Source organism: Thunnus albacares, chromosome 21 (genome assembly GCF_914725855.1).
Source record: "Thunnus albacares chromosome 21, fThuAlb1.1, whole genome shotgun sequence".
Taxonomy (NCBI): Eukaryota; Metazoa; Chordata; class Actinopteri; order Scombriformes; family Scombridae; genus Thunnus; species Thunnus albacares.
Genome location: NC_058126.1, coordinates 12,142,138 through 12,169,038, shown reverse-complemented (window position 1 = coordinate 12,169,038; position 26,901 = coordinate 12,142,138). Strand labels below are relative to the sequence as shown.

At 39.8% G+C, this 26,901-nt stretch overlaps 1 protein-coding gene and 1 long non-coding RNA gene across 4 annotated transcripts in view; one reads left to right on the top strand and one right to left on the bottom strand.

Annotated features, from left to right (window-relative positions):
• The window catches only part of LOC122972166, a 309,118-nt gene that overhangs the window by 62,436 nt on the left and 219,781 nt on the right, over positions 1–26,901 (bottom strand). The window contains exon 2 of one of the 2 annotated variants that reach the window (XR_006399663.1): positions 3,219–3,513. The exons of the other annotated variant lie outside the window; for it this stretch is intronic. This is a non-coding gene — a long non-coding RNA (uncharacterized LOC122972166). Of the gene's footprint in view, positions 1–3,218; positions 3,514–26,901 lie in introns of those variants that run through there. 2 annotated transcript variants of the gene reach the window in all.
• Positions 18,461–25,844, top strand: si:ch73-206p6.1 (phospholipid scramblase 1). 2 transcript variants are annotated; one of them, XM_044338967.1, is made up of 8 exons: positions 18,461–18,553; positions 19,215–19,304; positions 21,658–21,700; positions 21,800–22,020; positions 22,202–22,363; positions 22,872–23,033; positions 23,451–23,500; positions 23,778–25,844. In XM_044338967.1, exons 2-7 carry the CDS (start codon positions 19,236–19,238, stop codon positions 23,478–23,480), a joined length of 687 nt encoding a protein of 228 aa, XP_044194902.1. In that variant the 5' UTR covers positions 18,461–18,553; positions 19,215–19,235; the 3' UTR covers positions 23,481–23,500; positions 23,778–25,844. The 2 variants fall into 2 exon arrangements, with proteins under 2 accessions (XP_044194902.1, XP_044194901.1); XM_044338966.1 differs by having other exon boundaries at positions 23,451–25,844.

Genomic DNA, 26,901 nt, shown 5'->3' with positions numbered 1-26,901 from the left:
TGTTGCTTGTGACTGAGGAATTAATTTGTCTAAGGATATCCTCCAGCTATTCTGCAAGAATATAAATCATACTGTAGGTTGGTTTACAGTGAAATCTAAAAGTAACCGTTTCTTGTATCTAAAGATATGGATAAATTCTGGTGAAGCCTTCCCTTAAACCAAACTGCTGTGAGGTCTGAACATCAAATGAAAAGGTATTTCAATTTGGAAAAAGAAATATAAAACATCAATGACAAATTGCAGCTCATGTGTTGACTTTTGTACTACATGGTAGACAGCCTAGGCACTGTAAATGTAAATGATATGTAAAACAACATATTGAAGAATCCATTTCAAAGGCCAACAAACATATCCAAACCTTATTTCAGCTGAGACCAACTGTCTTAACAGAGACATGTAAGAAAAGAGAAGCAGGGTATCATCGACACTCATGCAGCCACGGCTCCAAACAGACATATATCTAACTGGAGACAGAGGGGCGGGCAGAGAGGTGAGAGAGAGGGCAGGGCGGCTCTGCCCGCCTGGGGAGTTTGGCATGTGCCCTCCCTGGGCCTCCTGCAGACCTGGGGTCAAAGTAAATAAAGGGGCGATGTGGACCGCCTCTAGCAACCCCCTTACCAACCCCTTTTCCGCCCTTCATCCCACAGCCCAGTAACAGGAATCGGCCTCTTTATCCAGTGACCACGCCCTCCTGTAGCCATCCATACCTCCACTGCCACATGCCGCCTTTTCTACATTCTCCAGCTCCATGTCCAGACATGAGGCCAAGGCCTCTTCTCCACAGCTTGTAACAGCTCTGACACAGAAACACAGCCGGGTAGCTGCAGTATATGGGTTCTGGTGGTGGTGCAAACAGTGTCCCTCCATGTGTGTGAAATATTCACAAATGCATATCACAAACACATTACCCTAAAACATGCACACACATATGAAATACACTCTGTTACAGCATGCTCATACATCACAACTATAAACATGCAGGCTTTGAAACAAATTACATGCATGTGTGTAGCCATACATATGCATATACATATGCGTATTTGTACACTGGCTTACCTTAAATTAAGCTTTTCAAGTGTGGCTAACTACCCCATCTTGCACACATAAATGCATGCGATACAAATGTGCACACATAGACACACAACTTCACTAGTAATGAAATCCAGAGCTGCATTTCATTGGACAATGGGTGGAGAAAGTTTAAAGTTTTAGAGACTGATTCAGAATTGAGAGGATGCTGGACAAAGAGCTCACGTTCCCCTGTAGATTTAGAAAGTGGAAAAATGCTTTGCACGTAATAAAAAAACAATAGGTAGCCACAGACCTTGCTGAGCTCATAGCAGGAAACACAGGATTTTGCAGTGCGAACAGGGTCTAAGAGAGCTTAGCAGCTTTATAACGTCATGTTAAATGTCTATTAGTCTACGGTTGTTCCAGAGGTTAACACTCTTGCACATTGTTCCCCTAATAAGTTCAATGAACTACTTATATAAAGCACCGAAAGTCCGTACATGTTACCTCTTCAAATTCCTCCCCTAACTGCCACACGTATAAAATTATTTAACCCTTAACTCTTCAACAAGACCTTGTCTGACAAAAGGACATCTTCTCTAAGTTAATGTCAGGGCGCTGCAGACACATGGAGACTGACTCTATTCCTCCTCCTCCCTCTCCACCTCTTCCATCCCTCCATCTTCCCATCCCTCCTGCTGGAGGAATTCCCAACCCTCTCTGCAGGTAGCCAGCCAGCCAAGACCAGCAGAACATGTGTTTTCCTCCCCTGGTCGGGTCAAAGTGAGGTCGTTCATTCATTCCCAGTGATATAGCGGCCCAGCTCACCCGCTTGCATGCTTATCATGTGCCGCGCCCTCGCAACAGATGATGAATTCCACTCAGCCGATAGATAGATAGATAGAGGAAGAGAGAGGAATGAGAGAGTAGGGAGAAAGATGGAGAGAGACCCCCCTCCGATGCCTCCAGACGCATCTCGTCCCAGCCAGTTTGCAACTCAATCAGTGACATGTGCAATTTTAAGAGGGGAATTGTATGTTATGCCACTTTTTTCTTTTTTTTTTTTTCAGATGTTCAAGCCGGGGATGGTTTTGAACTTTGACCACAAAGTTATGAATTTTCTTTTAAGGCTCAGAGGAACTTAAGGAAAATATTTTCGGGACAATGTACACAGGATATTCATGTTTCAAAGCAAGTGTAGATTTCAATAACACTGGGAAGTCTGGCTTTTAACCATGCTGTTTCCACAAGTTTGTTTTGTTCATTCTTTAAAACATTCATAATATTGACACAAAGAGTTTAGACAACCCAAATACAATATTGTTACACTGTTGATCGTAGGACACTTATTGCTGTAGCTCATTTACTCGGGAAGAAATTATATTAGAGGAGAATTTGTGCGCGTCTTTATTTTGACAAAAAACAGAGCAAACAGGGGAATTAGAGGCTAACAAATTCTAAGCTCTTATTATTGATCCGATAGGATTTGCTACACACAGCAGCCTCTCCACAACCCTGCGGCCTGTGATTATGCCTGAGGCAGCCGCTCAGGGGGTGTGATAACTGCCAAAGATGTTGGAAGTTATTTTGTATATAAGCAAAGTGCACAGTAAGGGACTGTAAGGAAATTACGGGGGGGAGGAGGGGGGTATTTTAATTTTATTTACTTTTGGGAATTGAAGGTAATGTAGGCAGACTTTTTTGGGAGAGCAGGAAAGGGTCTTCTATTTTATATTTCTTGTCCTGAATTTAGATTTAATTTCTGCCTTCCTTTGAAACATGTGTACACAAATATTTTTCTTAAAAAACAACTTGCACCGTGGTTCATAAAGATGCACTTTGCCAGTTCTGTCTCTGTATCAGTTTTAATAGTCTGTAACCGTTCAGAATTTTGCATTATAGTCTGGATACAGGAGTTCCATTAAGATATTAAGGTTTTAAGGTTTTTTTTAGGGTATATGATTAAACAAGTTGCACTGTGCTTGTATTTTGACATGATGTGAGGAGGGTGTTGCAGTTTTTTCTTCAAACTCAAGAGGAAGGTTCCAAGAAAACACTGATAACCCTGAGGAGGGCCTTGCTTTTTTTAACAAAGTGAAACATAAGGTTCAGACCCCATAACAACCCCAATAATTTTCATACAGTCCCTAAAATAGTTGCAAAGTAGGCACCTTATTACTATTTAAGGGACTCCCTGACTCTGAAAGCAGGATTATAGGTACTTTTATTTCTCTTCTGGTCCGGGGGAAAAGACATTTTAAAGACATGCAAGTCCCCATATCGCTTCCTTATCTTACCAAACAACAGCTGCAGACAAGCTGAGAAGGCTGTAAAGCACTAAGAGCACATAAAATGAATAAACAACAATAATAACACTTAGGTATCACAGCCTGTACTTAATGTTTATCAGGTGTCGTTGCGGCCATGACACCGTGCTGAGTAAGATTCTTCACAGGAGGCATCCTCTTGGCCCCGTCACCAGCATGTGGGCACCGACGGGAGCTGAAAAGGCGAGACAAGAGATTAAGGAGGCAAGAAGCTTTGTCTGTGCGCCCTCCCTGCCTCAAACACAACAACCTCTCCGTACACCCTCCTCCCCGCGACACGCACACATAGATACACTCTGCTCCCATTTTTTCTTATTACCGTAAGCACGAAAGGGAAAAAAGGACAAAATAGTACTTACTAATGGCCTAAAAATGTCCCTGACACCCTACCCCTTCACTCTTTCCCAAAAGCCTGAAAAACCACTCACCAAATCGATTCTCAGTCCCTCTGTTGAGGACTACATTTAGTCAATCATACAGCGCCCTATAAGGAATGGATTTCGGGACATTTTGTGGGACTAGGTGAAATGTGAGTTAATGGGAAGAGAGTCGGTGGTTGAGTGAAGAAGCCGGGCAGAGTAGGTAGTTAAAGAGCAGAACAGTGCCTTAGGGGTACTCAGTGTATCTGGACTCACACTGGGAAAAGTGTATTTATCAACTTAATAGCAGGTGTCTGATTGAATATGACTATGATTACAGTAAGTTGTTCCTTCTTTGGGCTCCTCTCCTCCTCCTCCTCCTCCTCCTCTTCCTCCTCATCATACTCCCCCCACGCTGCTCCTTCACCATCCTCTACCTCATTCTCGAAGGTACAGAAAGGTGGCACGGTGGGTATTTTCACTGTAAACACTAGCTGATGAGATGATTTTACAGAAGCATGGATATATTAAAAGGCACTGATCATCTATAATTCTAAATATGAGGCAGGTTAACAACCTGTATGTTCAGTTACTCACATGTTGCTGCTCTCTTTTTCTACGATTTTAATAATAACTTCTACTACGTGCATGACTTTCTTCATTGCAAAGTCTGATAACTTAGCAGACAGCTAGATATGCAGAAAAAGCTGACATATAAAGAGCAGGAATGGTATTCTGAGAGAGAAACAAGAGAATAAACAAGAAGAGGAATCTGACTTGTGGAAGATGGGGAGAGGGAGCCATTTAGCTGATAAGGCAGGGAAGGCCCTTCAGGTGTCTCCTGCTCCACTGCTGTGTAAATGAGCTCCAATTAAACAGGCGGCCCCTAGCTCCGGGTCTCCTCGCAGCCCTCCCCAGCCTCTTCCATCCCCTCAGCCTCCCCCAGCCCCTTGCTGCTCGCCGTAAGGCCCAACCCACCCCATGGCTCCTGCAGCTGCTCGCTCACTCCCACTCTCTGTTTTTCACTCACACTGCGTGACCCAAAGGCCTGCTTAACTCCTGTGTGTGTGTGTGTGTGTGTGTGTGTGTGTGTGTGTGTGTGTGTGTGTGCAGTTGTCTGTTGATGTGTGTGCTTCTCTACAGTATGTATATCTGTGTGTTTGTTAGCCCTGCAGCGTTTCAGCTTATTGTCAACTCTTGATAAGTGACAGCGTGGTGGAAATGCTGCATCCCAGTGTCTGCTTGATTTGTGTGTATTGCAGTAATTGCTCTGAAACTGGAAAGTTATTCTCTCAAAAAATGTAACATGAAATGGTAACATGTAGTTTTACTTTATATTGATTTTAAGCATTTTTTTTTTCCACCAGACTTTACCACCTGAGCCCACAACATCACAGAAGTGTGCGTCCGCAACTGTTCGGAGAGTCTCCGAAGCCTGACCAAACACAGCATTAACAGTTTGCAAACATTGTCTGATATCTCAGAAGGCCTTTGCCACGCAGCAACGGGGGTCTGAGAACAGCGGGTGATTTGGCCAATTAGATGAGGCGGTGATTTAGGTGGCCAGATTGGGAGAGTCACTGTTGGCTGCTGGCCAGGACACTGGGGTTGCCAACCCTGATCCTCAAGAAGCCATCCCCCGAGTTCCTAAATGACCACAGCGAGGGGAGACAGAGAACGAACATTTGAGGACCAGGACTTCACTCATTTTTACAAAATATTTATGTTTTTTGGCCACAGGGAAGCCTGAATGGTGCTGCAACTAATGATTGTTTTTATTATCGAATAATCTGCTGATTTTTTTTTTTTTTTTGATGAGTCAGTTAATCCTTTAGGCAAACAAATGTCTAAAAATAGTGAAACATGTCAATAAGAGTTTACCAGAGCCCAAAGTTATGTTTTCAAATAGCTTTTTTTTGTCTATGTACTCGTCCAAACTCAAAGATGTTCAAATTTTAGAAGCTGGAAACACTTAATGTTTGTTGTTTTCGCTTCGATTAATGACTTAAATGCTTAATATATTATAAAAACTGCTGGTAATAAATTTCTAGGCCAATTCTTCTTTCTTGGACTAATTGTCCATACTGAGTTATGGACTAATTATTTCAACACTGAATCCTGCAAATTTAGAATTTAACTATTGTATCGTATGTAAAGAAGAAAAGACTTTTCTGTCTTACACTTCAGTACAATTGCACAACCTTTCTTATCTAATTGTGGTGATTCAGTCTTTGTCTGAGAGATGCCATTGTTTACGATAGATGGGTCAGAGCTACAAGTCAGACTCCAGCTCGCGTGTAACAGATCGCTCCTTACCTCCTACTGTACGAGGAAAGCACAATTACCTGTTCTTGTCGAGGCATACAGGCGCTGTCAGCAGCACCTCGTGCATAATACATACCTGACATTCTGCTAACGTTACCTGCCACATGTAACCAGTCACACTGTAAAAGGTGTTTGTCTGCTCCCCCGCCACTCTAAATGCTAGATACTTGAAATTAATGGCTGTGATTAAGATACTTTAAAACCCGCAAATGGTATATTTAAATATTAAGTCACATGTAATTAAGCAGGGAGAAATATTCATCCCCGTTGTTAGGGCAATTATAACAATTTCCATCAAGGGATTTCTCAGCTTGACTTTTGTTCTGAGCAATAGTGATTAACATTATGGTTAATTGAAGTCATTTTCCAAGACTTGGGATATTTCTTATTCCCCGGCCTTAGAGAAAAGGAAGCCGGACAGAGCTTAGGCAGCAGGCCTGGTGTAGAGTCTTAACGACATGATTTTCTCCTCTCTGGTTCCTTCCTGTGAGCATATTTAACTGTGTGTAGGGGGGTCGTCCCCAGGTGGCTGAGGAGGTCAGTCTCCCCTGTGGGAGCGGTGAATCAGTGGACAGTCGGAGATGAGGGCTCAGTGGGGAAACACCACTCAGGTTAGCAGCCATTTCCTTATATCACACAGAAAAAGAAGTTGACGGTGTGATGTCCACCCTGTTGTAACACACCAAGTAATGTTTTTCTCCTCATCAGGCAGCCTCATTAAAACTGTGACAATGATTTAATTATTAGCTGAGGGGTAGGTAAAATTACTACTTGGTAGATAAAATATAGTATAATGGCTTTAAAGTTCCCCTCCAATCAAAAACATGTTTTGCTTATTGGATGTTTGACCTTCACTGTGCAGAGTTTGAGTCTGTTTTCACGTTCATCTAATGAAGGGAGAAAGTTTCTCTGTGCTCACTTCAAATCTGAGATCGAGACGTGTAGTACAAGCATGATTTTGTTCCAATATCAAACTTACACAAGTACGATACGGAAACTTGAAGCCTCCAATGCACATACACTGAGAATGGACTTGGACAGTGAAGTAGGAGTAGTTAAGCTTTTGAAATATTTTGCATATTCTGTTTTTGTTCTTCAATGAGGGAGAAAGAATGAATGTCATTGTATCAAACTGTTTTGTGCAAAAACTATATAAGACACAAAGTACAATTTCAAGTTAAGTACTTTTATATGCTTTAAAACATGTGCGGAAGGGATTTCTATTAATTTGACTAGAACTACACCAACTACTACAACTCCAGCATCAGGATATGTTGACATAAAGTTTGACTCATGTGGTATATTAATAACTGTCAGTGTTGAGATTAAGTTTTAATGGTGATGTGGTTGAATGAATCATATAATATGAAGCAAAAGTAACTAAAGCTGACATTGTCAGTCAAACTGACAAACTGTAAGATCGTGAGACAAAGTTCTCCATTTGCCAAAAATTGACATTCCATTACTCTGAGTCGATTTACATGATGATGAACTAATTGTCAAGAACTAATTGTCCCCCCAGAATTAAAAAAAAAAGACAGTACAACTCCATTTCAAAATCTGTCTCAGTGTAAGTAATACGCCTGCGTGAGTGACACGGGCCTCTTCTCTGCGGCGCTGTGACCCGTTTTAAAGATCAACGCCAGCCCATGAGCATGCGCCCAGCAGTTGTCCTCCCTCTGAATGTTATTACAGAGGGAAGCAAGGTCAGATTGCAGGGATGATGATACATGGGAAGCACTTTTGAAATAAGAAAGTCCTCTCTTTTTTTTTGCTGCTGCGTCGCATATTGACCTTGGCATTTCTGACAATAGCATCCATCACACACATGAAACCTTTCCAACAGGCAACACTGGTCTGCTGAGCAGCCAAGTGAATCAGATTAAGGAATAACACCAGTAGATGGATGCCTGACGTCAAAGCGGCAGAGGGATCAGCCTCCCTGTTCTTCATGCATACCACTTCCTCTACACCCCCCCCTCTCCCTCCTGCACTGCTTGGCTGGGTTATGTTTCTCTGATTTTGACACGAATGATTAACGGCCGCAGGATTGTGTTTTTGATCGATCCTGCAGCATTATGGCAGTAATTAATTCAGCGGAGCATCGAGAGCATGTCGATTGAATCATCTGCCGACCAGTTCTGCAAGATTCTATTACTCTTGTATAATTTTATAACTCCCGCCACACTTTTTATAAATTCGGTTTGTTTTTTTGTTAAACATTATTTTATTACATGTTATTACAATCTACTATAATATGAAAAGTCTGCCTTGTAATAAAGTGAAACTCAGTACCTTTATGAGCTTTCCAGCTAATCACTGCAGGACATCCCTTATAGGACTAATGAAATACCCATTCACTGCTCAAACCTTGTTTTCAAATACTTTGTGTGTCTGGTTTCAATTTTCCTGAACCATTAATGGTCACATTATTGTAAAATAAATATAAAAAAAGGATCTTACACAGAAATGACTCATTTTACAGGGATCCCAAAGTATGATTCCAGGCTGAAGGTTTATTTTGCTCCAGACTCTCTGCAGTGTGCCAGCTGAGATACAGAATATCTCCAGCAGCACCTGTACAAAATTTAACAATGACGACTGAGAAAATATCTTGTAGAGTGATCTTATCGTTTTACACTTTTTATTACACTAAAATTGTATAGAAACTATGTATATAGAAAACACTGAAGGTTTCAGTTTTAATGAGAATATCTGACTGTTTTCTTTAAAAGTATCCTATTAAAATCATGTTACTATCATGGCTGTTGTTCTTAGCAACAGGCCTCAGCTGTTGAAGAATGCTTTCATGAGTCAATTTTGACTGATGATATAATGAATGAGAAAAACATTCAGTTAATGCTTCAGAGAGAAATGCAGACTGCAACACCGCCAAAGCTTTGTGCAGGGTGCCAGCATGGAAAAAGACATTAACACAGTGCACGTGTGGATGTGTCTGTAAGTGTGCGCATTCACGTATGTGTGTGTTTCAGAGAAGGGTTGCACTGAAGTACTCAGCTGGGAGCATCCAGTCAGTGACCCCTGTCTTTCCAACTGTGTGGAGGAGAACTCTTCAGCGTGTGTGCGTATGAGTGTGTGCGAGTGTGTGCTCGTAGGACAGAAAGAGAGAGACAGTGAGAGAGCGAGATAGAAACGCAGCACAAAGAACAGAGGAGCATTGTGCGGTGCTGAGCCTCCTCAGGTCCACTCCGAGCGTGTCGTCCACATTGCTCGCAGCTCACGTAGCTCGGCCTGAGGAGAAGTCCTGAACCGCTCTGGCCTTTGCACTTTGCACTGACACCGACTCACACAGGGCAAGGTGGCCGCCTCGCTGTATCTGTCTGGTTAGTCCAGCTTCAACACACTCCCTGAGTCCAAGAGAAACAGCACACTCACTGTACGTATGGAGTTGTCACGTTTAACATTCAAAACTGGAACACTGTCCTCAACTCATCCCTCTCTGTAAGCATTTTTTCAGTACAGATATGAAAACTTTAAAAATGTATTTTTGAAACTGATCATAAAAGTTTTCTAAAATTTAGAAAATTAAATATAGTAAAATGTGTAAACACCTGAAAATTATAAACACAAAATGTCTTTTTATTTATTTTTTTTTTTATTTTTTTAACTAAACATTAAACTGAAAATAATCTGTTCTTACTCTAAAACAAATACTTAAATAAATACTTAAATACTTCTATCTGCATATTTAAACTTTACAATTGATTTTTTTAAAATGATAATGATGATGTTATTAATTGGAAAATTTCTGAGCATAATTTTTCCTTTAACATTAATTCAACATGGACTTCATCAAGACAATAATTTAGATATAATTTAGACCAAAAATAATGAGAATAATGCAATAATAGTGCAACAACAAAACAAAGTAATGATTGCAAAGTTTTATAGAAAAGAGTTATTTAAAAAAAAAGACAGAACATTATATTCTCTAAATATCCATAATAGCCATTACCTAAATATTTTAGACACCATACTTCATGAGTCCACACTGTAAGATCATGTGCCAGTGTAACTTAGTTAATAGTGTTAAGAAAAAGGATAGCTGGCATCTAAAAGCAAAGTTTCTGCACTCTTAAACACTTGTCTTTAGTCTACAAGGGATTGTAAAAAATAAATATAAAAGGAAAAAATGTTATTTGCACAACAATTTTTTCCCTCCTCTGCTGTTACACCCAGAATTTGAAAATAAAAACATCTCCTATTTTTCCTTTTATCAGTCTCAGCATGATGGTGTTTTCCACAATCAAGTTTTACGGTGTGCCAGCAGGACACCATGTCCACAGGGACTCTGTGGAGAAAGAGGTGAGTACCAGGTGCTGCGAACGCTCTCGTGCTATTACTACCACACTGTCAAGGCTTTCTGTCCCATTTTACCTTGCGCACACCCTCCCCCAAGCCCACAAGACAACAGGATGGCACCGCAACAGCTGCATGTTCTGCAGCTTTGTCTATTTACAGCATATTTCATAGTCTTCATGGATTTTTTTTTTCTCCTCCTTTGTGAAATGGAGACCGCTGCGAAGCACAAAACATGGAGGACTCATTTTGTGTAGGCAACTTGCAAGCATACAGGCACAAAACTAAAATGGAGAGGGTGATTTCATTTTTTTTTAAGGGGGTGAGGGGTGGGGGGGTACTGTAGGGTTGCAATATACTGCACAACATTCTCTTCAAACATGGACTTGGAGCACCCTCTACCCATCAGCAGTCAAAATGCAGGCCCACTCTGGCCCAGAGTCCTCCCATTACTACGTCTGTAATTGTCTGGGAGCCAGGCCTTGCTCCTGCTCTCCAGAATTTTAACAGAAACCATGAGAGGGGAGGCTTCTTTAAAGGCTTCATCAACTGTGACCAACCGCCGTCAGCAGTAACCCATGTTATACAGGCCGCAGTTATGACACCCTCAAAGGGCTGCCCCCGAGGAGGCAGGCGACAGGGAGGGGGGTACAAGGGGAACAGGGCCTCAGAAGTTTCCCACCTTCCCTTGAACCGCAGCCGCACACCCTCGGCAGGAGGTGGACGGGGCCAGCTTTGAAAAATAACACCTTTGTGATCCCCAGTGTTTGGGGATGGATCGTGGTCGCAGATGGCTCCGGATACTCTCTCAGTGGATGGATGGATGGGAAAGACAGAGAGAGACGGAGAGAGAAGGAGAAAAGGGAGCAGACTAAGCTCTTTTTCAACCATTTTGTACCTGAGAACTTTTTTTGTTCTGTTTTTCAAAAATCTGAGGATTGTAATGTCCAAAGTATCCATTTCATGTTTCCCAAATATTATCTCATCTTGAAAAGTAGTTCAATTTATTATTCTAGCCTGACAATGAGATTTCAACTCTGAGACAGACACTACAAAAGTATAAAAGAATATAGACCATGCTGAATAACACTGACAACAAATGAAACTATACTACTGTGCTTGCACACTAGGTGCATACAAACATACTAAACAGTAAGCACTTTTAGAATAGTGCCTCCTCCATCCATCATAATGAATATGGGCTGCAATTAAGTTACACCAAAAGCCGCCATCATTCTGAGAGTTCACACGTGTCCTGCATGTGGCTAGCTAATGGGCATGAGTGGAAAACTAAGACGCAGACATAGGATTGGGGAGCCAACAGAGTTTGTACAGGGGGGAATAAATTATTACAGGCCCGGCAATGGTGACAGCGTTTTTCCCTCAGTCTGGGGGAAGAAAACAGTGCACTGAACTTATAACCCTGGATTTTGAAATCATTTTTAGCTGCAGTTGACAGTCAGAAACCGGCACTTGACAGCAAGCTCACAGAGGCTGGTGACACTTTCCTGCGGCTCTGCAGGGCCCTCGAATCATCCGGCCCTCTGTAGAGGCGATCGGCTGTTGTGCTGTTTTTTTTCCTCTTGGCTCTCACTGTGGAATAGAATAGTTTTGATCCCTTTTCCAAATTATTTACATATTTCCCTTTCCCCTTTCCTGTCTGTGTTCCTGTTTGGTTGCTGGCACCATATAGAGATAAGACATAAGACTGAATAAATTGAAAGGCGCATGTCATAGTATGAACATCCTCTTTCTAGGGACTAGATAAGGGCAGATATTTTTAGAGATTTTTTTTCAAGTAAAATAGCCAGACTTATTTTGGTAGTATTACGCCATCTTTTAAACTTTAAATTTCACATGGACCCTATCTTGGAAGGTTTTCTCCTCGTAAATTTAATGTGTTACAGTATTCATATAACAACTCGGCTTACAAAGTCAGCGTGAGTGCCAGTCTGGGAGCTCAGTGCAGAAGACAGTGCCTCGTGAAGGCTTGTGTTGCCTCCAAACAGCTGTGGTGCCTCTTTTGTGTTATTTGGAGGGCCTGTTGCCCCTGCTCTATTCAGGGCTTTCACACCAGTCTCACTCACTTCTCACTCCCTGGGTTCCTCCTCACAGGTCATAAATTAAGCAGAGGGAGGGGAGGCTGAGATCAGAGAAAAAAGATCAGTCAGGACCTTGTTTCAGTTCGTTTTTATCGCAGATTCTATAATATAACGACGCAGAAAGAGTCAAAGTTTCATAAGCAGTGGTAAGAAGTAAACCTGCTGCTCAGAGTGCAATTCTCTGATGTAAAGAAAAGCCTGTGGATTTGTGAGTTAAGACAGAGCATTTTGGGTTTATCCACTTGGGGCCACACTGCTGTTGACACTATATGTTATTTTAATGAGTGTTGTGGCGTAGTGGTTAATGTGGCCACAGCTCATGGCTCAGAGGTGCTGTGAGGCTGTGTGCGTGTGTGTGTGTGTGTGTTTGCACATGAGAGAGACAGAGAGTTAGTGGGGGATGGGGGGAGGAGGGGGGGGGGGGGGGTTACAATATGGTTATAGTGACAAGCACTGGGATAACTGATGCCGTCTCTCCTGTCAAAACAAAGACTACTTGAAGTGAATGAGGCTGGCAGAGATGTACTGGACGCAACTGGAGAAAAGCTTTGGTTCTGCAGACTTTTATTTTTCCCTTTATGTGTTCAGATCAACTTCATTCTCATTTCCACTATTCAGATTTTTTTATTTAAATGCATCATGATGGACATATTGTATTCAGTAAGGTCGCCATACTCAACCCAGAAGTGCATACTGTGACAATGACTTAATGGCATGAATAGGGGAAATATTGCACAGTTCAGTGGCTTGTATTGCGTGCTATTATCCTTTTGTGATACAGAAAGATCAAAATTATGAAATATCATGCGACACATGTGGGATCTATTCAGCAGTATCACAAAACTCCCATTGAAAAACAGTTAAATGGCTTTGCATGAGGCTGTGTACAGAACCATATGGACGCCTCCACATCTCCTCATTTCATACATGTTTCTTTTGACATCAATAATGCCTCGGTATCCAGTGGCGTTTGGAACGCATCCAAAACAATTATAAAGTTGCCGTGGAAACTGAGGTCCTGTGCCAGAGTGAGGCATACTGTCTCCGCTCAGATAACCGCATGGAAAGTCACAGCAAACAAAGCACTTGACAGGGGTGCAGAAATGGGAGAAATAAAAAAAGAGGGAGGGAGGTGAGGGATGGGCAGAGGTGAAGAGACAGAGACGGAATAACAAAAGCAGTGAATGTGGCAAATTTGGACATCCACGGATGATGAAAATCCATCACACACACGTCTACACAATAGATTTGCATTTTATTATGTGCGGGTGTGAATAACAGACCCTTTTGTATTAAGAAACCCTCATGAAGTGGTCTTTTATGTGAGCCATTTTCAAAACATCACTAAAAAAAAAAAGTCAGATTTAGGCGAAGAATCTGGTTCAGTTAAGGGTTAAGCTTAGGCAGGTAACTGTGTGTGTTTGTGTGTACATGAATGAAAATGATCATGGCAAAGTAACACACAGCCTCCTCAGTGACACATGCAATTTTATGTGTGGGACATTGGGACTGGAGTAATGTATTGTAACCTTATGCTAACCTAATGAACAAGAGGATGAAAGCAGTGTAATGGAGGCATTTTTACATTCATCTTTAGGCTCCTCATTATGCGCTGAATATGACAACCTCGTTAGGAGTGCACGAAAGATTACCCATGCGGGTAAAGAGCACCACCTTCACGCAAAAAAAAAAAAAAAAAAAAACACAGAAAAATTGTAAAACTAGTCGGAGTGTAGAGAGCAGAGACTGTACAATTTGTGTGCATACACACTCACCGACACACACACACACACATACATACAAACCCCTGGTGGGAGTAACTGGGCTCTTGGAGTCAGAAAGACAATCTGACTGGCTTTCAAAGACCCCTGACTGTCCAGTCTGTTTATTCAGATGGGAGCAAAGAACGCCACCATTTCAAAGTCATTGCATTACTTTGTTTTGATCTCGCTGATGAAGAACATTAGTTTCAGTGCTCCGATTGGGCAGTCGGGGTGATAAAATGGGCCCTTGATGCTTCAAAACACTTGTGTTATTCTTCACATATGATGTGTTTGAAGCTTAATTAAATTCATACCTAAAACATGTGTAAAATGTATACTTTATGAGAAATAATAAACGAATATTAATGCAATATCATGAAAAGATTTACAGCAGCAAACACACTACTGATTTTGTATGCAGTGTTTTCTAGGCTGTGTCAGGTCACTTTAAGCAATTGCTGTAACATGAATCAATTAAAAATGTGTTTTAGTTGTCTGTGCCTGAAGTGTCAGCAGATCTGTGTGCGAGTCATCATTTGTTCTCATTAGCGTTTCTTGGAGAAATCAGAAGCGCTTGAGGAAATCAGGTAATTTGTATTCACAAATAAGGATATTCGACCCAACAACGTCATGCCATTTGTAACGGAGTAGCAAGTGTGTATGTGTGTGTTTCTATTTGTGACTATTTATGTTTTACAGTGAAAATGCAATTTCTGCATTAGTCCTAGTAATGGCCATGAGGCCGAGCATCATTAGCTCAACACTGCTCTCCAGTGGATACAACATATAATAACCCGCACATGGAGTTCAAGTGCTTCTATGACAAAAGTAAAAGGTTGTGATGTTTCTCAGGACATTTTCCAATGGTTGCTTCTTAAATAACAGAGAATTGATTTTTTCTTAGTCAGTTTCCAGTCTAGACAACAATAAAAGACTTTACCATCCATGCTCCAATGTAAAAGACATGTTACATCATCTAGGAGTCCTCGGACAAGTGCACCTACAGCCTCCTTATGATGAACCAAGCTCAAAAAAATTTAATTGAGTCCTTACTGTAAATTGACACACTCTATTATACCATTGCCTCCCCATCTGTTCCCCAAGGAAATGGATAATATCAAAAACACCTTGCTATTTTTTCTATGCTAATTATATCAAAAGGAATACAGTGGAGCTGTTTTAAATTATTCTTATAAGTACAATCTTGATCTGAGCACATCCAGAGGACTTTTACCTCTGTCTCTCTGTTGCTTGTGTACATAGCTGAGTGAATCTTTGTGGGTACAGCTTGTAAGAATTACTCCACCGCTGCATTGTGGGGACAGCAGAGCTATAGTGTCTATCATAACATGCAATTTGCTAGAATATAGTAGTAGATGTAACACAATCACATCATGACATCTGATATTATAAACACATGTTTAAAATAGAAGAGGGATGCTGTTTTTGTAGGATGTAGCATGTATTGTCCAATCCAGTGTCTACACACATATTCCCCACATAGATTGTTATTATTATACAGCGGTGTGTTTATATAAAGTTGATATGTTGGTGTTGATACCATATGTGGCCTAATAACTGCAGAGAATCACATTCTGACTGTGACAAAACAGAAGAATGGCAATGTTGCTGCAGTGGATATCTGCAAGCTACGCACAACGAAGATTAAGACTTTATCTCTCAAACCCTACAGATTGAACAGATTGTGATGCATTTGACCTAAAAAGGCTTTTGAGCTACACTCAAGACCACTCCCCACACATGTAAACACATTCGGTACTTGCTAATTGCATCGAAGCTGACTCAGAGATTCCTACACTGATGATCTATGCAGTGGTTTTAGGGCAGGCAATGTTCATTGTGTTACATCACACTGGCGTATACTTCTAATACCATATGGTCATCGCCCAACACATGTTCATTTAGCACACATGCACTGCATTGACGTTAACATGATGTTTTTTCATGTGAATGTCTTATTCACGACTTTGCATTCTTTACAGATGCACTCCAGTCATGTAAAAGACATATAAAATTAATCTGCTTGGAATAATATTGTGTGTCTGATATGGTTTTTCCACAAAAAAGTATAAATGTCAAAATCCCTAAAATGATATCTACTTATTCTCTCTCATTAAAAATTCAATAATATATGAATATGCAAATATATTTCATTTGAGATGTTTTCCTGCTGGACACAAGATGTTTCCTATTGTACTGTTAAGTATATTCTCAGTGTATGTGCACTGGAGGCTTCAAGTTTCCACATCACACTTGTGTAAGTTGAATACTGGACCAAGATTGTCTCCAAACTAGTTGTGATGTCACAAATCATGTTCGTAGGCCCACCTCTTAAAATCTGATTTTCACTGAGCACAGAGAAACTTTCAGCTCTTTACATATATCATTCTGCACAGTGAAGCTCAAACATCCAACTGTAAGAACAAGAGAAGACTATTTTGGAGTGGAGGGAGACTTTAAGTTAACTAACAACAGTATCTTTAACAAGACTACAGATCTGCAATCACGCTAGCGGCTCTGTGAGGTTTTACTTACAGGCACAGCAGTGTTTGGGGATAAATGCTAATAGCGGCATGCTAACAAGTTGATGTTAAGCAGATACAATGTTTACCATGTACCCTTAGTTTAGTATGCGAGCATGCCAATACTTGCTGATTAGCACTAAACACCAAGTACAGGTAAGGCTAATGGGGATGTCATTAGTTTTGCAGGTAATAAACCAATACTTTGGTCATAAACCAAAGTATTGAACACACTAAAATGTTGACCTGATGGTGGCACTAGAGGAAAAGTCAGGGGATTACCACAATGATTACAATTTACCCTGAGGGGGGGGATGAATATGTTTACCAAATTTTAATGGCAGTCCATTCAGTAGTTGTTGAGACATTTCACATGAAACAATTTGCCAACCTCATGGTGGTCACCAAAGTCAATAGAATTCATTGATTATCCTATTGGAATAATGAATATGTGTACCAAATTTAAAGGCAATGCATTCAATAGTTGTTGAGATATTTCAGTCTGGATAACAGTGATGGACCAACCAATAGATAGACAAAAAAAAACAAGAAAATGTAATTTCTCATCAGTCTTCATTACTTAACTCTACATCAATCACTGTAATTCTTAGATGGCAAACCCCCCTTATTGTATTAGGGGGCAAACCTTACTGCAAAACTCTGCTAACACCAGTAAACTCATCAAGGCTGGTCAATATTTATCATTCATTTACACTCTTTATGTTAAATAGTAGTGGGCCTAATTGCACTTGTACAGAATAATAAATAAATGCAGAAAATGCAATGTCAGAGCTAAAGTTAAAATGTATAACCACACACCACCTCCTCATTGCTTAATCACAGCAACAAAGGCTTATTATTATGAGTTGGGAGTAAGAGGAGGCTCCTACAGTCAAAATGTGACTTAATGAATTGATCAATGCACCACAGTAGAAAGAGTATAAGGTTCCTGTTAAAGAGTAGATTTTCACAATTCAATGAGACTTGCAAGCTTCCTATTGATTATCAAGAGCCTCAACTTTAGTCCCATATGGAAGTTATTTTTAATTTTCCACCTCTTCTTCTATATTTAGTTGGGTAATGTCATCGTAGTGTGCATGTTTGTGACTAAATGTCTGTCTATGTGTGATGATGGGTATAGGAAAAAAAAGGGAACTTATCTCCAGTTTGGATTTCATGTTATAAAGCATATTTTTAAATAGAAAATAAAGAATGTCCCTTCATTTTTATTTAGCTCCATGTTTTTTTTTTAAATGATACAAGACCATAACCATAGAGCAAAATAGCCCTACCTATCAGAAATAAATGATATGATTTAGATGTCAGGGTTTATTGTAAACAGTTGTTTGTGATAACATCCTATTGTGCTGTGCATATATGTGGGAAACGCCTTTTTTTTTTTTTTTTACTGTGCTTCAGTTGCTTGTAATAATGGCGACATCAAGTGGATGAAAAATGGAAACCTGTTAATCTATAAATACATATTTCCAATAAAACATCATGTATTGATCAGAAATCGCAGAAAACGGTCAACTGTTGTTGTACAATTAACAAATTCATCGTGTGTGCCTTCTATAATGCTGTTTAAATATGCAAACAGGCATTTATTGATAGTCTGTTCTGTTATATTATGCTCTTGTCTGACTTTATGGATTCTGTTAAGTTCTGTTCTACACTCCTGTCTTCTCATTGGCTCATGGAGATGGGAAGTACGATGACGTTGCCCAATGAGATTACAGGTTTATTCCATGGGCTTGGTTCCGGAGTGGCCTGTTATTTTTCCAAGTAGCAGGTGAAATATCGGTAAGTATTTCTGATTCTGATAATAACAGCCGTCTGACTCATAGTTAGTAAAGCCTACAATGTAAGTAAAGTAGGGCTTGACGGTAGCTCATCGCTTTAAATAACTCGCCGTAACCTCTGAATGGAAAAGTAGGCAGATCAAACCACGGCGAGCGCTCTCATTACTAGCTGAGGAAACATTCATAGGCAGTAAACATCCTATATTTAACAGAGCCGAATCACAAACAGAAATCGGTTCTGGGGTGGCCTACATATAGATTTGGGCGGTGTGCAGCTTGTGGGGGCTTTAAGCTTCTTGTTTATGTGTAAACAAAGGGGAGTAAGAGGATTTCTCATGGTCGTGTCTTACCGACTGAAGCCCGTCAGTTCCAGGAATAACCGAGATTGTCTGTGTTGCCCACCATGTATGTCTGCAGCAGCTCCCCCAGGCTGTGATACTCTGATACTCACATTAATAAAGGCACGGCTAATCCAGTAGAGAGAGCAGGAGTGTTCCAGGCTGTTCTATGAACTGGACAATACAGTTTAAACTAATGTAGACACGTATGGTATTGTCTGCTGTCCACCTGCCGCGATTTATCCCCATTTGTTTATGAGCGTCACCTCAGCATGCAGAAGATGGCGCTAGATCTCAGTTTCTGAACATTTCACTCATCAACAGGTCTCCATCCAGTGTTACAAGATGAATATGTATGCTGTGCCCAGCCCGGGAATACCAGGCTGTCCACCGGGATTAGAATACCTCACTCAGGTAAATATTGAAAGTTTAAAAAAAAGAAACATTTCACCCCTTTTCAGTGGTGGAAGAAGTATTTAGATCCTTTACTTAAGTGAAAGTACCAACACAGCAATGTAAAGATACTCTATTACTTTTTATTATTAAGTAAAAGTCCTGTATGAAAAACCCTACTTAAGTAAAAGTACATAAGTATTATTAGCAGTAAAAGTAGTGATTTGGTTCCTCTGACTGATATATTATTATATATGACATCATCAGATTATTAATACTGAAGCATCAGTGTGTAAGCAGCATGTTACTGTTGTAGCTTTTGTTGTAGCTGTATACTTCATATACAGTTAGCTAGTTTAGTCCAGTGGTTGCCAAACTAGGAGTCAGGCCCCTCCAAAGGGTCACCAGATAAATCTGAGGAGTCATGAGATGATTAATGGGAGAGGAAAGAAGCAAAAAAGTTCTGATACGCACATTTGTTTTCAGTTTTTGGACTTTTTCTCTGATCTTTGAAATGAAACCATGTGAGAGGTTTATAGGGGGAAATCACTATTTGGTGGAACTGTTAACAATCATTAGACATCTGAAATGTGACCCTGACTATGCACTGCTTTTTGTAAGATTTCAAAAGCCAAAAAGGTTGGAAACCACTGGTTTCATCTTTAACAATGTGTTGTAATTTAAAAGCTTGTTATATAATCCATTGTGTCAAATCTTCATTTGAAAAGTAACTAAAGCTGTCAGATACATGTGGTGTAGTAAAATATGTAGAAAGTAAAATATTTCCCTCTGAAATGTAGTGGAGAGGAAGTATGAAGTAGCATCAAATGGAAATACTCTAGTAAAGTATAAGTACATTAAAATGGTACTTAAGTACAGGACCTGGGTAAATGTACTTAGTTACCTTCCACCACTGCACGTATTTTATGTAAGCAATACATGTGAGTGTCACTTTGTCTTGTGGCCTACAGCCCACATAAGGTCTTGTGCTAGCATATGTTAATGAAGGGACACAATTCCCTAAATATTTAGCATCAATTTGCTTAGGATACCAATTTCACCAAGTATAAAATGAAAAAGTGGCTTTATTATCAAAATACGGCCCTGGATATTGATGAAGTCAGTATGTAATGCTGATAGATACTTTTAACATAAAGTTTTTTTTATTTAACAACATTTCATCAAATTAGCTAGTTTGAAAACATATTTTACACCCGACATGTGAAAATGAACAGATATCACAGTGCACTGATGCTACAATGATGTGACATTTTGACAAAAGCACAAGTGTAAAAATTCCATTTAGCTGTTTCAGTTTCAGGGTCCTGGTATTGTGCATGATATCTCACTGTCAGGGCTTAGTGGGACACTTGAATATAACAGAGCCATTGTTAATGTTATCAGCTACACTTGTGCTTCTCCTGCTATGACAAGTCAAAATGTCTGCTGTGAAAAGGGTCTATTGGCAAAGAAGCTGCTGATTAGTTGATACTGCTGTTGTCAATCTACCAGCCTTCACTTCTGCAGACTGAGATCCAAGAAACTGTACTGCGCACACAAATTTCTCTGTTGGTCCATGTACAGCATAAACACCAGTGGTGCTGTGTTACTACAGTGCTGTGCAAAAGTTTTGGGCATGAAAAGTAAATTAAGGATGCAGTTTTATTTATCAATTAACTTAATGCAAAGTTCAGTAAACAGAAGAAATCTATATCAAATCAGTATTTCACGTGAGCACGCTTTGCCTTTAAAATAGTGTCAATTCTCCTCAGTACAGTTCTCAGAACAGTTTTTCAAAGCACTTGGCAGGCAGGTTGTTCCAAGCACGGAGAAGTTGAAGGAGAAGTTGTGGATTTAGGCTGCTTCAGTTGCTTCTGTCTTTTCATGTAATCCCAGACTAACTCCATGAGGTTGAGATCAGGGCTTTGTGGGAGCCAAACCATCTGCTGCAGGACTCCTTGTTCTCCTTGTTGCTGAAGATAGTACTTTATGACTCTGGCTGTATGTTTGGGGTTGTGGTCATGCTGCAGAATAAATTTGGGAATGGTCAGACCCCTCCCTGATGGTGATGCATTATGGATAAGAATCTAAACATCTCAAGTGCCTAAAACCTTTCCACAGTACTGTATGTCCACCAAAATAGAATATATAGGTCCACTGAAAAAGAAGTGCCTCTACTGCATGTGTATAACTACTCTATTTTAAGCTAGCTCAGCAGCCCACACTAGAATGCGGTTTTAGTGGCCAGCTACACAATGGGAGCATGTTGATGCCAACAGTTTTTCAAAACACCTACTCTCACTCACTGAACTGCAGAATTTGTGGGGAAAAGGAAAGCAAAATTACAAATTCCCTATCTGGGTTTGTTTTCTAGGTGGATCAGCTACTCATCAAACAGAAAGTTGAGCTTGTTGAAGGTACAGTACAGTATGTAAACATGCCAACAATTTTGCTGCTAGCTCTGTTCAGTGCAGGTTTAGTAATAACAGCTTGTCACGTATTGTTCATCCAAACAGCTCTTGTGGGTTTCGAGAGCAACAACAAGTATGAAGTACGTAACGTCATGGGTCAGAATGTGTTCTACGCTGTAGAGGAGAATGACTGTCTGAGTCGACAGTGTTGTGGCCCCATGCGCTCCTTCACCATCCACGTCCTCGACAATTTTGGACAGGAAGTCATCACCGTCACCAGGCCACTTAAGTGCATGTCCTGCTTCTTCCCTTGTTGTCTACAAGAGGTGAGTGAACCTCTCTGAGAGACTTTGTGTCTATGAAATAACAGTCTTCAAGGTTGTTTTTTTCCACCACAACATAGTGTTTACACTTCACATCCTCTAGTTCTACGTGTCCCTCTAAAACATTTTCTCCTGAGGATATGACTACAAATCACACTCTGTTCTCCTACAATCTCTCACTCAGCTGGAGGTGCAGGCTCCCCCAGGTAACACAGTAGGGTACATTATACAACAGTGGCACCCGTTCTCCCCTAAATTCATCGTTGCGAACGAACACAACGAGCCTGTACTGAAGATCCATGGGCCCTTCTGTGGATGGAGCTGCCTTCCAGATGTTGACTTTGAGGTGGGTTTATGATCTAAACACAGAAATCCCTTAAATTTGTGAAAACATTATCCATTCTTACCCTCCGGACATTTTTTTGTAAGGGATCCACCTCGTGCTCTGAAGCAGGGAATATGTTTCCAATCAGAGCGGGCCAAGGCCTGGATGAAACCATGGCACAGGGCATGCTCTTGTGTGGTATAGTGTGGCTATTGTTCCATGGCTCAGCTGGTTTTATTAGATTGAGCTGTGAAAGGGATTTGGGTCAGTGATACAGACCTTTTACCAGACCCAGAGGAGGGGTAACTGAAGCATGATATTACCATCCCGGTCCCTCCCTTGCTGGCTTTGAAGTAATTACTGGGGATACAAAACTGAAGTTAGTGTGGCAGTGGGCAAAAAGCTGGAATTGGATGAGATGAATTCTTCCATGGTCTCCCTCCAATAAAACTAAACAAGTCTACGGATTGATCTGTATCCTAATGCAACACATGTCAGCAATTTTTCTCATTGGTGACTGTTTTTCCAGATTTTGACAATGGATGAAGTCAGTAAGATTGGGAAAATCAGTAAACAGTGGACGGGACTTCTTCGGGAAGCATTCACAGATTCAGACAACTTCGGCATCCAGTTTCCCATGGATCTGGACGTGAGAATGAAGGCTGTTATGATTGGCGCATGTTTTCTCATTGTAAGTGAAACATTTTATGTGTCTTTAATTGTTGAAAGTAAAAGTAACATGTTTACTTGTAAAGTTACTTTCCTGTACATTCTGCCACCAGAATGTGGCTATTACAGATGCAGTAGCCTTATATGACCTCCTTGCTGGGAGTCGTAAAAACCATGTACCTACCACTTAATGTACCACTTAGCCAACATTTTGTGGGAAATGTGACCTGAAACCACCCCAATCATGACAAATGCAAAACAGCTTGTCAGAGCTGTAGTAGTACCAGTCACATTTGCTAAAATGCTAAAATGTCAGCGCAGTTTTCACAGTCAATTTGGCAGTGAAACACCTTGGCTGACATTTTTTTAGTGCAATTAGGCATTAGATCAATGTCAATTTAATGTTTTTGCTTTTCTATTAATTCTTTTTTTTTCACAGGATTTCATGTTCTTTGAGACCACTAACTAGGAGCCAAACAGGATTTCCATGTAAGCATATAACATTCCTGGAAGAACAAGGCCACAAAGCCATGATGATCAGTCCCAAATGCCCTACTACGAGAACAACCTTCAAATGGATAGTTTAAAGAAAGTACCAAAATGTACCTAAATGTTATAATTTTGCATGAACAATGAAATAGAAGGTTTGTTTTAAATCTTAGCTGCTCAGGTTGGTTGTTAGAACACGTCACTTAATACTGGTCAAGGCTGTGAGAACACAGTGCAGTGTTTTTAGGGAACTTTTTCATTTGTGTTTACATTTCAGTGCTGGAGCCCATCCGGGCCCAGAAGCCTCAGTTACTACTAAAAAGAACTTGAATAGAGGGATGACTTCGATGTGCAAGTAAATGAAAAGGGAACACAATTACAGGCAAGTGCTGAAAGAGGGGTGTCACGATGATTTGAAAGCAAGTGTTAACCAAAAAATAGCACTTGTGTAATTTGGTGATATTGATAATGAAGATGTTAATTTAAGTAGAACACTATGCTTGCAGCTATATTGTGTGATAACTGAAGGACTCATGTAATGTAGTAGTTTATAGTTCAGATATTCAAAGCCCCTATTTATTGATTTATATTTCAGTCTGTTTAACAATTTGTCAACGTAGAGCAATGTGTGTGTGGGCACTGCTTTGTGCGTGTGTTTGTTTGCTATGAGTGTACTTGTGTTGGTTTTAAATGAAACATAAATATCATAGGATACGAAGTAATATTTTCTATGCCATAATAATTATGCATTTTCATCTCTGTAGAGAGGTTTTTTATTTGGGAGTGGATAAGGTTAAAGCTTGATCTACTGTCCCAGTCTTGTCCACAAGAGGGGGCTAGCTTTTCATTTAAGAATAACCCAACACAGCCCAAATGAACAAGCTCAATACCTGTTTATGCCATAGGTTTTTATTGAGATATAAGTGTCTGATGACGTTGTATATTTTTGGACAAACTCAGGTTGAAATGCATGCTATTGTAATATAGTGTTAGCTACTGCTGGCCCCAGGAATTACACACCTGCAACTGATACTATGAATATGCTGATAGATCAATTTTTTGGAGGTTTTGTACATTAGAACATGTTTTCTTCTAAATATCCATATTTTGCATACATGTCCTGGTATATCAACTTGAATTTTGATCTTTTTCACTGTTACATTACACATGGTGTTACGGCTGTACATGTTGAAAATACGCAAGTTAGATGAAACATTAATTCCCTATCCTGCAGTGCACCAAGCTTCAATGTAAAATTCAATATGATTTAATGAGTATGGCCATCAGTCTGATCATGGATGGTATACTCTAAATTAAAAAAATATTGTCGCAAAGACATAATGTGCTACATCAACATTAGGGTCATTAGGAGGTTTTTTTGTAACACCATGACAAAAAGTGTTTTTCTTCCCATGTATGCAGTATGTGGTTAAGGTACAGAAAATGGGAAAATGAGAAAACAAAAAACGTCCATCTTAAGTCTTTTTTCAACAGATATTCAGTCTTAAAAATGTTTATTTTTATATAAATAAAAAAATGTTATAAATGGCCAGTTGGAAGAACAATTTTTTTCAGTGAAATCTTTAATTTTCTTGTTTTACTCTTGTTTGTAGAATTAGCCTACCATAAGTGGATTTGTCTTAACTTGATTTTAAGACTAAAGATATGAACAAGGACTTAAGATGGATGCTTTTTTGGCAGTATATTCTGTTTTCATGGCTTAAATCGTTGAGAAAGTACTCAATTTAAATAAATCTGACATTCTTTCAATTAAGATTAGGCGGATCTTTTGGCATGTGGTATTGGTAGAATGTGTTAATAGTATAAGATGCTGGTGCTACATCCTCCAAAGGCTCTTTGATTGTGTTTAAAAGCCAAAAAGTTACAGAATGTGGAACAAAGGGAATCTAGCCATTCCCAGACAGTCCTATATTTAAAAAAAAACTGTTAAAATACTTATTCTTCTACTTTTGCACTAATACTGTGAATTAATAAATCATTTAATCATCCAATGAATGCAAACTAACTCTGTGAGCTGAGCTTCAATTGTGCAAATAGTCCATGGAAACACTTCAATAAAAAAAATAATATTGTGCTGCGTGCAGTTCTTCTGACTTTTGTTTTATCTAATCTCTAAATCCATCTAGCATTAAAACCATTAACATTAGTATGATTTAAACACAGCAGTTCCCGGTGTTTGAGTCATTTATGCAATTTTCTTCAGAAATCTGAGTGTTATTTTCTTTGGTGCAAAAAATCTGGCTTGCAGAGTAGTTGATTGGACTGATTACATCATGCACAGATGTCCTTGTGAAGGGAAACATAAAAAAGGAAATGAGAACGTTTTTCTCCTTTTTTCAAGTAAGCCATTAACCTGAAGCTGTTAACCTTGGAGGTAACCTAAAAAAATCTCATTTAAAACTGCCTTTTTAAGCCTTTTTTAATCACACATCAATGAAAAGAGCGACTTTGGAGCCGAGTAAAGAGCAAGACCGGAGCAGAGGGTTGTGCTTACATCCTTGCTGTCTCTGGTGCAGTTAGGTAACTGCTTATACAGTTTTCTTTACACAACTTATAAGGTTTATGAAACAATAGTACACACACATACATGTCTTCATTATGATGTTTGATTGATGGAAGATGATACTCACCATTTTGGAATTATCATCTAACATTTAAAAACATCTGAGTAAATATATGCGGCCACTTTGATGTACTGTGCTATCTCAGACGTCTTTGAAGTACTGTGATTCAAATTTGATTTTAGCCATCTGTGTAATAGTGATACTTTTTAAACATTGCTTAACATGATTTTCTGAGTTCATGGAATATATGTTGCAACACTGCTCTGAGGGCTATACTTAATTAGGCTGTGGTTGGAAAACAACGTGAACTGTGGAGGCGTGTACATTGAGGGCCAGAGAGGACGTGTGTAGGGATGATATTTCATTCAATTTTCATGTCATCATGAGATTTTTTTTTTATTTCTCGGTTGGTCTTTAAGTTGGTTGGTCAATCTACCACTTTGGTACAGACTGAAATATGGATTACCACATAATCATGGTGCACAGAAGATGAATCCTAATGACTTTGATGATCAACCTGACTTTACTTAAGCACCAGCAGCAGGTGAAAATGTGCATTTATTCAGTATCTACCTACAATCTAATCTATCTACCCAATGGATTTGCACAAAATTATGTACAGATATTCATGGTTCCCAGATGATGTATCCTCATGAGTTTGGTGACCCCAACTTTTTCTCTGGTGCTCCTGTGAGGTTTACATTTGTGGTTGAAATGTTTTGACAACCACTGGATGGATTGCCACGTTCATGCCCCCCTTAGGAAAACTTATAAAAACTTTGGTGATTTCATTCACTTCCCATTTGGTGCCATCAT